Consider the following 15,570-nt stretch of genomic DNA (forward strand, 5'->3'; position numbering starts at 1 on the left):
TATATGGGATGACAGCAAAAAGGAGAAGTTGGTGAGTGACTTAGCTGAAGATTTGATATTCTTTGGTACTAAAATGTAAAAAGGCATATTAAACTCATGATTCACATTTCATGAATTTGTTTTTTTTTGTTTTTTTGTGGTTTTGTCCACGTTTAAAGCCATGCTGACAAAACAATAACTTCTCCATGGAGATGAACAGGAGACAAGCAGGTGGCAGACCCTCCACATAGTCCCCCTTATAGTAAAAGTAAGATCATTTTAGAGATCTGCGTTTCCCATGGCCCTTTAGTATAAGTGTTTTTGCACATACTTGATAGTGTATAGTACAAATGTTCAGTCAAAGTCAAAAGAATTCAGGCTATAATGACTTCGACAGGAGGTTGCATCTCGGAGACCCCTCACTTCTCACCAGATTTTCACCTGCCAGTGCGTTTCTACAGTGTCTAATTAAACACCAGGTACTCAGTCTTCCCCTGTGAACTGCTCTCACGTACACAGGCGGGGTGTCAAACTACCAACTGTGATTGTATCAAAAACAGGATGCAGGCTAAATTTGCCCTGCGTTTTTGTGTATGTAACTTCTCCTTATTTGGGTTTAATTCAATTCTGTGTTTCTCATTGGGCCAATTACAGTGGTTTCATACAGGAGCTTATATGTTGACTTGTTGATAACATGCTAGGTTGTCAATTTTCAAAGCTGTTGTGCAGTTCTGTAGTAGTTTTTTACCATATGCCAAGGTGCACTGTGTAACGTTTCCAGTGGAGGGTCCGCAACCTCCTTATCTCCATGGAAATGTGATTGCAGGAGGGAGACGGGCATGTTACAGCACTACAGTAACCCTACATTACAATTCAGATCTGTGGAGAGTTACCCCTTTTAACAGAAATATTGTATTTCTGAGCAATAAAAACACCCACAATTAATAAATGCTGGATGGATATGTTGAATGCCATACCATGAGACCTTTCAAACAAAGTAATCATATCTCCATGGAGGTAGAGAAGTTTCCATAAAAGTTAAGCAGTGCAGCTTTAAAGGAAATAAATTAAATTTTTTGTCTCTGCCCTAATATCAGGTATTTGCAAAGTATTGTCATCAGTATTGGAACAGAAAAAGCTGAATCGTGCTTACCTAGTGACTTTGGTATGTTTGCAATAGATTGTGCACCATCTGAGATTTGAGGATGCCATAGAAAGTTAAGATTTTATTGTTATTTTCCTCAGATAAGAATTGAATTTTCTCTGTTTTTCTTTAATCCCCGTTCAATTCAATTTTATTTTATTTTTCTTTTCAGCTATGAAAGATTTTGTCAGTGACGCCAGGGGGATGTTGTCCACTGTTTTGTAATGTCTGAAAAATAAAAATAAAAATCTTCCAGTCATCCCAGTTGTGCTCAAACAATTCAAGAGCAGTGTTACATCTTTAAAATGAAAATGTCCCGAATATAGAATATTCTCTACTTCTGATAGTATCGATAACCTTCATGTAGAAACTTGTGTGACTGGAGAGTATCACCAAACTATATTAGTAGTTGGAGCTGCTAGTGCACTGGGAAATGATCTATGATTTAATTTGAATCAAAATCAAGCCGCAAATGCTTAGCTTGAGAACTAATTTGATCATTTTGACTAAATGACACTGGGGTGGGAAGCGTTCATTTGTACTTCATTTAAAAAAAAGTCTGTTTTGTATTTGTTCTTTAAATGTATTATTAAAAAGACAGACATGCAATTAATAACAAAAATAGAAAAGTAGAATAGGATATTTTGTTTGCGAGGGAAAAAATAAAAATAAAAAATGCAGCCCTAAATAATACTACATAACACTACTTTTGCATGATGTAAAAAAGTGTTTATGCAGGGGCTGCCTTTTAGTTTAAGGAACTCTTGAGTAAACTCCAAAAGACTAGTGTTTTCTGCTTTCTCTCTGCATCTCTTCAGTTAGACCTTGCTCTATAATTCAACAGTTTTGAGACTCGAAGCTCACATCTTCACACTCTCATCCGCCATGTTGCCCACAGTCTGCAGTGACCCTTGACCTCGCGCTGAAGATGGTGTCACGAGATGGGAGCAGCTCTGAATGCACAATTTGCAAACCGGAGCTTTTTAATCACCAACGTAACACGACGCAGACGCAGCTAATAGACCTTGTGCTTTTGGAGGAGGTTAGAGGCCCTTTCTTTTCAGACCCACATTTTATTTGATGGGTCTCTAATGGTTAAGACTAGAGTTCATTATGAGGTTATAGGCAGAAGTTTTGAAACAGAATTTTCCTTTCTCTCGCTTTCTATAGGCCAATTTCCATGAACTTTATGAAAAGATTTTGAAATAGGTTGATTTTAATTGCATATAATAGACAACGACCTCTGTCACTTGAAATAGCTTTTCACAGATGAAAAAAAATCCACTGTACATGTACAGAATTTCACAATACTTTATTCCCAAGGTCTGAAAAGTACATTTATGTGGCCTAATATACAAGATTAAAAGAAAATGACTAATACAAGTTATATGCTTGAAGTAGACCTATTATGCAGAATTGACTTTTTAAATCTTTTATACATGTTACAGTTATTGCCTTCTTATTTACCCTCTCAGAGTTGTATTTATCGTGATTCATGCATGTTTGAGTGATCTTTATACTCCTGTATTCAAGACAACCCACCATTTTCACTACCACTTGTATGTGCCCTACTGCTTTGGACTTAAAATTGTAGTATTGTAGTATTATTTTCTTAATTGGTCATTAGGGGTGCAATGATATCCAAGTCTCACGGTACGATATCGTCATGGTATGAACCTCACGGTACGATATTTATTGTGATATCATGGGAAAGCTCACGATATGGTGGGGAGGCTCACGATTAGGGAGGTAACAATATCCAAATCTCTCCGTGCGATATTTTCACGATATACATCTCACGGTATGATATTTATTGCGATATTTTGTGGAGGCTAACAAAACTGTTAATATGCTACTTTTTCCTCTTAAAACGCCTTAATAAGACTTAATCCAAAGAACTAAGACTTAAAAGTGCTTAGAACTGTTCTTTCTTCATGTAGTCTGCACTGAAATTGAGCAGAGGATCATGGTCTATGTAGTTCCCTCTGTCTTTTTTTTTTTTAGCTATTGCTGCACCATAACTCTTAATCTAAGCACTTGAAATTCGATATATTGTGATGGTCCATGATATTATTATGAGAACTTTGACAATATGATATCATAATATTTTGGTTATTGTTATTATATAAATACCATATGGTCTTATTATAGTCCCCAATATAGATCAAGACCGAAATTGCAGAATGTGTCCTGTATATGTGAACGGTATCAATACTTGTTTAAACGATCTAGTTTCAATACTAGTTTTAGTTTGGATTAGTATGTTTTTTTGATTTTGTTTTACACCTTGCCCTGTTTTGATATCTTACACTAGTATAGCCACAGTTTTGTGTTTTGTCCTGTTTATTGTTTTCTTGTAGAGTTTAATACCTTCTTAAATGGATCTTGCAAATCAAAGAGCTATTTAGAGCCACAACCCTTGCCTACTAATTTGCAAATAACTTTAAGAATTTCCCTTTTCAGTACAAAAAAGTCATCCTAAATTGCAAACATTTTGGTAGTGATTTAGTGCAGCCAACCGACTTGTCGTTGCGGTCATACTTCTAATAGAATCACTGTGATTTATATCTGCAGACTCTCCACAATAGAGACCGTAATGGACTTTATTCATATTTTTATTTTATGAAACGCCATGAAAGGGGTCACGTCGCGCGTTAAGTGAATTGATGATACGCGTTGGGTAAAGAAGACGCCATAAAACCTTAAAAAGTTAATGCTGTCATTTTCAGTCTGCTTTCCTGATGGAGAGGGAGGGGCCACACGTGCAAGCTAATAGAAATCATTCACCCGAGATGGCTTCGGACAAGCTTGGCAATGCGGTTTGTCTAGGCACATTTACGCTAGTTATTTATGTCCAGTAATGAAGAGTATAATGAAAATTGGACACTACTATAAATATCATAAGGAAAGTGTTGTGCGCAGGGCTAATCATTGACACAATTAAGATCTTGGGCACATGCAGCGTAGGCTCCTATTCCCATTCACTAAAGCTGTATTTTATGCCCACAAACATCACGTTTAATCAAGCCTGAGCACGTCTGCGTAAATCCACTGTTCTTGGACAAGCAGACTGGCATTTTAAATACGTTCCATGCCAACGCAGTAAAGTCCTTAGTTAATCTTTCTCGAAGCATATTGACAGCTATTGTTCGATTGTTAAGACTGTTTTGGTGCAGCTGGAAGATGGACAAAGTTGGAGGTGGTCTGAGGTCAGTCTGCACAATCAAATGCAAAAAAAACCCACCCTGGATTGTAAAGAGAATTTATGAGTTCAAATAGTGGATAACTACCTTTCTAACTTTTTTCCTGTTATTGGTCTTTTAGCTTAAAGGTGCCATATTTGTTGGGGGGTCCATTACCTGCTTGTTACAGATCTGACATGTAACTTATTCTGGTTTGATCTCCATGATGATAGAAAGGTTTAATGCCATACTGTGGAACATTCCAGAAAATAGGGCTGGGTATCATTAAGAAGTTGCCGATACGATACATACCTCGATACACAGGCCACGATACGATACATATCGCGATACAGTGCACTTTCAATTCGATACATTCAATATATTTCAAAGCGATTTGATGCGTTTCAATAAAAAATAATGGCTAAATCATAGCTGTGATACTAAAAGTCTTTGTTAAACCACTTATTGTGCAAAGTTAATATGAACAACGCCCATTTTAGTCATCAAAACAGTGAAAATGTCAAATGTGTTGCATAAACGAGTTTGCTTCCACTAAACAAACAACAAAATTGTAGTACTGTGACAAAATAATTTAGGCAAATAAACCAAATAATACTCTTGGCGATAGAGCGATACAGCAGCCCATGAATTTGATACTGTATCATCACATTAAACGATACGATATTTTGATATTTTTGCACACTCCTACCAGAAAAGCAATCTCCATGGACAATAGCTTTTGACAGACCCTTCACCAGAAAAGTTACACAATACACCTTTAAATATTATGTTAATGGATACTTTATTAAGATTATGTCTTGATGTTCTCTATATTGTGATATTCATGACAGTCTCGTTTATGAAACTCTTAATTAATCACTTCAAAAAGTGGGAAAGTATTTGTCACAGTAGCTGGAAACTACTTTTTTTTCTCTCTTGCAAACTCCCTGGTCTCTTAAATGTTTTGTTAACCCCAGACCAGATTGCTTTTTCACTACACTGTATTTTAGCCACTTACTGTGCTGTAAGTGTGAGGCTATGAAGTAGAGAAAGATCAATATATTAGGCTTGATACTTGTACATTTTATTGTAGCTATCTGCTCTAAATCTCCACAAAGCTTTAGTGTGAAAAGATAACTGCTGAAAATGGAAAATAATCCATATTGTCCCTACATATTTGTCCAAAAATATTGGCAGAATTTACCACCCATCAGTTTCTCTGAAGTCTAGACAATCGTCATCAGCCATGAAAAAAAAACAAAACATATTGGTCGATCTCTACTACGAAGTTGGCTGACAAAAACACTAAAATATAATTATGTTTTTTGGACATATGAGGACTTTTCTCATTGCATTATTCATTCTCTTGATATAGTGGTGATATATTACTACTGTAGCCATAATACTTTATTGGCCCTGGGACTGACTGAAGCATGGCTGCCAATATGTGACATCGGCTCCTCATTGATAATAAAGATAAAAAAGTGTTGATTTCAGTGTGACAAAACCACAATCCGATTCTTTTGGGGGAATTCAATTTGCCTATAGGTGACTAGTAAAGTCAGAATCCAAACTTGGCATTGGATTCCTTTTGGTGCTCTGTCAGTGTTAGAGTGAGAGGATGGTAAAAGGAGATATTAAGTGGCATTGAGACTGATGGGAGAGATAGGGAGGGATGAAGAGAGGGAAGAGGGAGAGAGGGTTGGGAGGGGATGGATAGAGATAGAGAAGGAGAGGGGGGAAAAACAGAGAGAGCATGTCTGAAGCAGCTTTGACCCCCATAGACCTGTTCCTGGTGAAGAGCCATCTCTGAACGCTTCTCTCTTCATCCATCACTGTCAGAGCCCCTCCTCCTCCTCTCCCATCCCACTGCTCATTTTCTATATGACAACACCTGGCCCTCCCCTCTCTCCTCCCCCCTGCGCTCCACCGTGTCCTGGTTGGAACTATTGGCTTCCTATATGACCTTAATAATCAGGGCATGTTTATTCACCATTTGTGGATACGTGCACACCAAAAGCTGATTATTATCTATTTTCTTTTAAAGGGCCTATATTCTTATCTACTTTATAAAATGTGGCCATTCAAGTGCCATTAAACACCCCCTCAAAGCTTTACTCTGCCCATAAGCAAAACCTGAAAAATGCTCCAGAGTGAACGGCGCCCGGAGTGACTAAAATAACACATAAATTCACATACGAATTTACGTTCTTGCCCCAGCATGTGAACAGTGCCCTAAGCGGGGATGGGCCATGGATCATGTAACTTTTTATTTCTTACTAGGCAAACCAGATATGTATTGTTTGAAGCATCTTAGGGCGCGAAATTTACAGGAGAATGCTTGTGGGTAAAAACGACAAAGTATTTTATCTGAAGTGTCTTTTGTTTAGATGGTGACAGCGTTTTTGGGGCTTAAAAACTCAAAAATCTGAAATCACCGTTTAGAGTGGACAAGTTGAATACGCTCCACCGTAGTGTTTCTGTCTACACTTAACAAGACACAAAACTCTGGTCAGATCTGCTCACGCTGTGTACTCGTTTACGTCACATACATAAAGTGCACAGAAACAAACATTTTGGATCATTTCCATGTGTCGGACCTTCAAGCTGCCCTGGCAGCTTTCCCTTATAAACATACAGGAGGCATCCCAACAAATGTACAGAATATACAGAGATACTATTAGTGAACAGAGAAGGATCTGCAATTACCTCTGTCAAATTCTGGATGCACCAGTTTGTCGCAGGTGAGCAAGACGCCTATGGATGAGACCTTGGAGAACCTGTCGATGGTGGGACAACTTTGTGGAAGAAGTAGCTGATGAAAATGTGTGGCGTGAAAACTTCTGTATGTCCAAAAATGCCCTTGTTGCTTTAAGTGAATGCCGCCTGGCGTACCCAATTTCATACACTTTTGCGTCACTGTATGCACACAGATTTCCTCCTGAAAACACTAAGGACAATAAGGACAATAAAGTGCTGTGTCTCAGTCATTTTATAACAAATTATTAATTATAAGAATTTAATTTAGGCTGTGTTTATGTGATGACAGTCTGAAAAGTGAAGACTCAAAAGTGGCGTTGAGTCTTCACTTATATTGAAACTCCACACAAAATACTGAACAGACGAGTAAAATTAAGTAATGCAATGATAATTAAGCAAACCTTAATAATAATTTAAAAAGTAAGCCATACTTATTTGTAGTTGCATAGCCTTCAGTAGTTCTCATCAATTTAGATTTAGTCATGGAAATTGGAGCCATCTTGTCCTCATACATATTAACTTGGCAGCTGTGAATCTTCTAAAGTGCTGTAAATGTTACTGGGTAGGACTAAATGTCACACTGCATAAATTTGAGCCCAAATATATTTCATTATGCAAGTCATTTTCTTTGAATTTAGTATTTGGCTACTTAAGAGCAATGAGACCATCATTTTAGAGAGAAGATCCAATTTAAGTCCAGCAACCAAATGTTGACTGGAAACTTACCCCTATCCAGTGCAATGGTTGCAAATATTTTATGGGTTTGTCATAGAAACTGAATGAAAAGATGCTAGACTCTATGCACTGCAAAAAACTATAGACAAGTTAAAATTACTTAAATTAAGAACATTTTATTTTATTTGACTAGGTTCAATTGACAAGTAAAATTTACCAGCGGAATAAGTGTGTATTTTTTTAATGCAGGCAACAATAGATTTTGTTTTAAGTATTTTAAGAGATGTGCTTTTCATATCTTAAGTGTAGCAAGATGTATTTTCACATTTGAAGCCTTGTTCCATTGATAGATCATTTTACTTGTCAAGTGAAATTTACTCAAATCATGATAAAGCTTTCTTTATTCAAGTAATTTAATTTTAACTTGACTAGATTTTAGTTTATGTAGTGTGTAACTATTTTCTGGTGGAGTGTCTGTAACCTGCCTTCTCAAATATTCCTCAGTTTGGCATTAACATAAATAAATGTCCATGCATGCTACCAGACCTAGTTACAGGGTCATTATCAAAACAGTGACCAGGTCAAGTATATCCTCTACCAGAGGCTCTGGGAGCTTGAAAGTTCTGCGCAGTATCTTTGTTGTTCCTAGTACTGCACATTTTTGAACTGAGATGTCTGATGTTTTTCCTGGTATCTGCTGTAGCCACTCATCCAGTTTGGGGGTTACAGCCTCGAGTGCTCCGATCACCATCGGCACCACTGACGCCTCCACCTTCCAGACCTTCTTTAGCTCGTCCATGAGCCTCTGGTATTTCTGTAGTTTCTCATGTTCCTTTTTCCTGATATTACTACCACGGCTTTGTTCTGTTACTTCCACCACCATTATGTCTGGTTGGTTCGCCATCACCATTCTGTCTGTATCTGGAAGTCCCACAGGATCTTGGCTCGGTCATTTTTCATAACCTTTGGAGGTGTTTCCCACCTTGACCCTGGGGTCTCCAGCTCATACTCTGCACAGATGTTTCTGTACACTATGCCTGCCACTTGGCCATGTCACTCCATATACTTTCCCTGCCAGAATCTTACACCCTGCAGTTCTGTGTTGGACTGTCTCAGGAGCCTCTTTTCTCAGCCTACACAGTGGGTCTTTTCTGGTTTAGTAGATCTGGGCCTCTATTCCTAATTGGGCCTGCTCCAGTGCAGACAGGACAAGTGCCTCAGTGCTGTCCTTCAGACCAACCCTCTTAAGCTACTGGTAGGATTTCTTGATATCAGTCACTTCAGTTATGTTCCGGTGGCCCCATGTAGGGGCTTGTCCCTCCAGCAGCTCTTCTTCTGAACTCCACTGTCTGAGACATTCTCTGAACACGTCATCTGTCGGGGCCTTGCCATTGATGATATATATACACGCATGCACACACACACACAGAAGAAGGTATGGAGGTGTGTAGCGCTTTCTTTATTACGACTTGACATCAGAAGGTGGAACATGGAACTGTGTTTTCTTTTTGAGAGAGTTTGTGCAATCAAAATGTGTGAATGAAAAAACACAACTCCAGGTATGTCTGTGATCAGGAACATTATAACAGATCAGAAAATAGTGTAATATGGACCCTTTAAGGACTAAAAGCTCATTCATCAGGCTGTGTGAGGGACTGGAGTTATATAAGGTTAGTGGAGTTTTGTAATGGACATCGACTGCGTTCTGAAGTTTGTTTTTGCTCTTTTCATCAAGGCCTTTGAGCCGCTGGGAACAAGAGGTTGGGTTATTTTGGGAGCGCTTTGTTCATTTTTGTTTGTTTCTTCAGAAAAATCAATGCATATAACGCAAAAACTGAAAGATGTGTAATCCCATTGGTCATCTGTCTCTCTCTTTAAAGATATAAGTTGGATGCTTTGATAGGGAAAGTCAAGCACTGCTCTCCTACTAAAACGGGCGTATCCTTCACTTTCCAATTCCGATATTTGAATTGACAGGGGATCGTGTGTCCTTGCTTGGTGTTTGTTTGGGGTGGGACAGAATTCCTTGAGGTTAATGTGTCCAATAGCAGTTTTCAAGGCTGTCACACTCCAAGACCTGGATGACTTTGTTTTGTCCCCATATCAAAACTGATGGAGACTGTGAGATGAGATTAAATTAGGACTAGAATGATCTGGGAAAAAAATATTTAACAATTTTTCTGACAGGCATTGCAGATTTTTGATATTTTTTTTAATAACCGGATTTTGTTCAACATTATCAATGCAGCAAGACTAAATTATAGCACTTCTAAAACTGCAGTCTTTGTGATTTGTTAATACTATCTATTCAAAGATTGACTTTGATTTGATTGTGATTTGTCTTGCAGCCCTAGATCAAATAGTCCACCTTATCTACATACATACATTTCTATGCAGGGGGTGGTGTGTACGTTGAATTGTCTATTTGCGTGTAACATGGATCCTTGTTCTTCAGCCAAACCCTGTCATTTTGCACCTGTCACATTGTGTTAAGTGTAACTCGCACACTCCAGCTTTAATTCTTTGCATTCCCATGTCGCCTCCAACATCAGTGCGTTCTCCCTCTGGCTCTTCCTCACTCTCTCTCTCCCTCTCTCTCTTCCTCTTTCTCTCCCTCTCTCTCTTCCTCTCTCTCCCTCTCTCTCTCATAAACAGCATCGCTCAAAATGGCATCCGATTCATTACACCTCTCCGTCTCTCTCCCACGAAGAACACACACGCTGCCAAGTCCTCTTCTACCTAATATTTTCTTTGGTAACAGCGTTGAGTTTCTAACGTGGATATTCATAGTGCATTTGACCACTCACAGCAAGGAAATCAAGACAAAAAGTTTGAATGAAGTAGTGCGATATATCTAAGATTTATGTTTTTTTCATTTGCAAAGATTATCTATCCACACATCTGTTTGCATCACTTGTATTGTGATACCACCTCGAGAAAGCTCATTTTCAGCTGTTGTTGGCCTGGTTGGTTCTGAATATTAGACTGCTGGTGGGGATTCCAGTGGAGCAGCAAGGTGGTTGTTCACAAACCTGAAAGTTGATTTGTGCTTAGACCAGTGTTAGTAATTAGGAGTGTGCAAGAATATCGAAATATTGATGTATCTTGATACTAAATTTGATGATACAGTATTTTTTATCATGGGCTGCTGTATCAATATATCTCCACGAGCATTTTTTTGGTATCTTTAACCAATTTTTCCTGTGACTGCACGGCATTTTTGTTGCTTATTTTGTAGAAGGAAACTATGCAATACATTTGACATATTCACTGTTCTCTTTCAAGCATTCGTTCGGTATCTCACATATGGGGTACGCCTCCCCGCGTAACCCTCAGAAGCACTTTATCACTACGCCAGCCCCGATTGGCTGGCCACGTCTGACGCACAAGGGGCAGCCCCCTACATAACCAGCTGCCGTGCGCCACAGCGTCATTCAAACACCTCTTCTCGCTCAGAAGCAATAACGCTGATACTGCTTGAGATCTATGCTACTGTCCACAGAGTGAGCTCACAACTCGTTCGCCGGGCGCTAGTCTCTTGTTGGCGGTATCTGCAAGATAGGCTTGTCTCCAAACAACTATCTTCAAGAGCGAATTAGCTGCGAAGCTGAACTAACTGCAAAGTTAGCCTACACTTTAGCTGCAAAGCTACCACAACGTGCTGCAAAGCATTTCACATTACGATGGCTGCTTCCCCTCCTTCCACGAAGGACCAAAGGCCGGGCCGAAAATGCCCATGCGGGAATGTGATATCTGAAAAAGATACTCACCCATGCTGCAACGAGTGCCTGGGGCTGAGACATGCCCAGGAAGCCTTAGCTCCGGAAGGGACTTGTATTCACTGCGCCCGCATGCCTATGAAGAGTCTTCGTCGTCGGCTAGCCCGCCATGCTAGCTTGACCGAACAGGACCCCGTGCTGAGTGAACTTCCCACTCCAGGCGGCCAATTCCAGGACGCCCCGGCTCCCGCCAGTGCGGACTGGGGCGAAATGATGGATGAAGCAGTTCCATTGCTAGCCTCCGACTTACTGCATGATGACACGGGCTGCGACGCCCTGGATGCTGAGTTGGATTCTCTGGACGGGTCAGGCGACCTCATCTCGTTGGAAGACGATGATGATCCGTTCCTGCCGTCTACACAGGCTGCAGCGCCTGCAACCCCGCACGACCTAAGCACGGATGATGCCAGAGGCGATGACGGCGGTTCCCCTGCTACTGCTATCGGTACAAGCCTGCACGAAGTTTGCAAACGCGCGGCCGAAAAGCTGAACATTCCATGGCCCAACGCCCCGCCTGAGAAGTCCGGTTCCCGGTACGAAGGCAAGCGTTTACCACGGGTGAAAAGTACGGAGAGACAACTCCTCCCCTTGTTCCCCGAGTGCCTGGAGGAAGCCACCCGCACCTGGTCAAAGCCGTACTCCTCCAAGAGTCCGGTCCAGGGAGGGGCCACGCTGGATTGTGTAGCCATGGACGAGAATGGTCTCTCTAAACTACCTCCTGTGGAACCGTTGGTGGCACACCATCTCCACCCTGGGCAGAAGACTTTCTCAGCCTCGTCTGCGCCGAGCTTCCCGTCGAAAACGGATGGTTTCCAGTCATCTATGACCGACAAGGCATACAGGTCTATGGCTCTCGGTGTGCGAGCCTTAAATGCCTCATCCATGTTGATGGCGTATCAAGCCGAGCTCCAGGACGAGATGTCGGGCACACCGGACCAAAAGCTCTGGGACGAGATATGCGTTGTGACCGACCTATGCCTCCGCCTTCATCGCTGCTCAGTGCAGGCTTCGGGACGAGCCATGGGCATCCTGGTGACACAAGAGAGAGCGCGTTGGCTGACCCTATCCAGCCTCTCTCACCGTGAGAAAGTCCAACTCCTGGATGTTGCGGTGGATCCGAAAGGTCTATTTGGCCCCGCCATGGCTTCCATGCAACGTCGTTGTGAGGAGAAAAAGAGGGAGGGAGAAGCTCTGCAGACCTGCTTACCCAGGAAAACTCAGACAACTCCTGCTCCGACTCCAAGGCCATCCTTCGCACAGGTGGTAACCAGACCTACACCTGGCTATAGGATTCCGAAACGACCCACTCCACAGCCCAGACCCGCAGTGCAACCGAAGGCTGAGGGCGGGAATTCGTGGACTAACAAGCCAGCTACACCAGTGGATCAGCAGGGAAGCCAGCCAGCTCCGCCTCGACCACGTTCGGGGAAGCGAGCCAAGCGCACTACCTAGCTCGCTGTCGGGAGAGGTAAAGCGTGTTTGCCAGACGCACGCCCCTCTCCTTCAGCACGGGGGTCTGTCCCGGGAGCCTGCCGTTGCGGCTCGGGACCTAGAGTCCCGGGACAATGTTCCGTTGCACCCCCCTCCACTGTGACAAGCACAAACACACTGTTCCCTTTAATAAATGTGTTTCGTTCAGTGCATCCAGGCCTAGAACCGAGGGCACTGCAAATAAAAGATTCACTGTTAAAAAACAAATTCTTACTGCGAGGCAGTCACTCGAGGCCCTCAGTGGGTCAGACGGTGCAAACGCGCCCTCTCTGCGCGGGGCAGCAAGGCTTCCCTACACAAGAGGGCAGCATTGCTCCACCGGCCGATGTTCTCTGTGTCGCAGGCACGCTCGCGCAGCGGATTCAACACTGGCGAACGTGTGTAAAGTCAGAATGGGTGCTCAAAACAGTCGAAAAAGGGTACAGGTTACAGTTCGCACGCTCCCCGCCTCGGTTTTTCGAGAATACTACACTCGCAGGCGGCAGGAGAAGCGTCTCGCTTTCTCCAAGCAGAGATTACGTCTCTGTTAGAAAAGAAAGCAATTCAAATTGTTCCTCCGGCACAAAGCCAAAGCGGTTTTTTACTCGAGGTACTTCGTTGTTCCGAAAAAGGGAGGAGGCATGAGACCTATATTGGATCTAAGAGCACTAAACAAGTATCTCAGACGATACAGGTTTCGAATGCTGACACATGCAGCACTTCTGAAGTTCGTGCGTCCAGGAGATTGGTTTACGACCCTGGACCTCGCGGATGCATACTTCCACATTCAAATTTACCCCCCACACAGGAAGTTTCTCAGGTTTGCCTTCCAGGGGGTAATTTACGAGTATCTAGTTCTGCCCTTTGGCTTGGCACTAAGTCCTCGTGTGTTTGTGAAATGTGCAGATGCGGCAATAGGACCACTCAGGATGAGGGGGATTCGTCTGGCTATATATTTGGACGATTGCCTCCTGGCTGCCGGGTCAGAACAGGAGGCAACTGCACACACGGAATGCGTGATGACACATCTGTCATTGCTGGGGTTCAGGTTCAACCTAAAGAAAAGTGTCTTGCTCCCCTCTCAGTCGGTGAACTTTATCGGTCTGTCACTGGATTCAACCGTGATGAGAGCGCGGTTATCACAGGACAGAACGGAGACTATGCGCGCATGTCTCGCTCAGTTTCGCAGGGGAAAGTACGTGAGATTAAAAGACTGTCACAGGCTCCTAGGTCTGATGGCATCTGCTCTAGTTGCTGTCCCCCTAGGCAGGCTACATATGAGGGGTTTCCAGCGCTGGGTATCCAAACTCAGACTGGATCCACACATTCACGCTCGCCGCAAAATCTCAGTCACCTCAGATTGTGCGCTGACCCTACATCAATGGAGCAGACCGAATTTTCTGACACAGGGCGTGCCATTAGGCACAATATGTGCTCGGTCGGTAATAACCACAGATGCATCTCAGTGGGGCTGGGGTGCCACACACGAGGGCAGATCGGTGAACGGTCAATGGAACTCGAGCCAACGAGCAGTACATATCAATGTTCTGGAACTGATGGCTGTTTTCCTAGCTCTGAAGCATTTTCTACCTTACGTGGAAAATACTCACGTGTTAGTCAGGACGGACAACACAACAGTGGTGGCCTACATAAACAAACAAGGGGGTTTGCGCTCTCCTCAGTTACACAGGCTAGCACACAGACTGATACTCTGGAGCCATGTCAATCTGCTTTCTCTCAAAGCCACACATGTGCCAGGAGTAGAGAACCGAGGGGCGGATCTGCTGTCGCGGGGTCACCCTCGTTACGGAGAATGGAGACTACATTCAAACGTAACGAAACAGATCTGGCAACGCTACGGTCACCCAGTAGTGGACCTATATGCGTCCAGAGAGAACGCCCAGTGTCCCCTGTTCTTTTCCCTGAACGATGCGGACGCCCCGTTGGGGGTGGACGCACTCGCGCACCCATGGCCACGCGCTCTGCTTTACGCGTTTCCCCCGTTGGCACTAATATCCCCAACGCTGGACAGGGTGAGGAGCAAGGGTCTCACGGTTATTCTGATAGCGCCCAACTGGCCACAGAAACACTGGTTAGCGGAAATAACGCAAATGCTTTATACACAACCTTGGCCCCTTCCGCTACAGAGAGACTTGCTGACGCAAGCACAGGGAGAGATTTTTCATCCCCACCCAGAGCGGCTGGCTCTTTGGGCCTGGCCCGTGAGGGGTTGAACATGACAACGAGTGGCTTACCCCATAACGTTGTCATGACTATTCAAAATGCTAGAGCCCCTTCCACGCGTACATTGTATGAANTCCAGTAATGAAGAGTATAATGAAAATTGGACACTACTATAAATATCATAAGGAAAGTGTTGTGCGCAGGGCTAATCATTGACACAATTAAGATCTTGGGCACATGCAGCGTAGGCTCCTATTCCCATTCACTAAAGCTGTATTTTATGCCCACAAACATCACGTTTAATCAAGCCTGAGCACGTCTGCGTAAATCCACTGTTCTTGGACAAGCAGACTGGCATTTTAAATACGTTCCATGCCAACGCAGTAAAGTCCTTAGT

At 42.8% G+C, this 15,570-nt stretch overlaps 1 protein-coding gene across 1 annotated transcript; it reads left to right on the forward strand.

Moving 5' to 3' along the window:
* The first annotated feature begins 11,423 nt into the window (after nucleotides 1–11,423).
* On the forward strand, nucleotides 11,424–15,223 carry LOC129410600 (uncharacterized). Its single transcript, XM_055159071.1, is given in 4 exon segments — nucleotides 11,424–12,939; nucleotides 13,231–13,460; nucleotides 13,462–13,587; nucleotides 13,589–15,223. Coding segments are annotated over 4 exon segments (3,507 nt in total).
* The last annotated feature ends 347 nt before the right edge of the window (nucleotides 15,224–15,570 follow it).

Source organism: Boleophthalmus pectinirostris, unplaced genomic scaffold (genome assembly GCF_026225935.1).
Source record: "Boleophthalmus pectinirostris isolate CB_2022bp ecotype Guang Dong unplaced genomic scaffold, ASM2622593v1 HiC_scaffold_23, whole genome shotgun sequence".
Classification (NCBI taxonomy): Eukaryota; Metazoa; Chordata; class Actinopteri; order Gobiiformes; family Gobiidae; genus Boleophthalmus; species Boleophthalmus pectinirostris.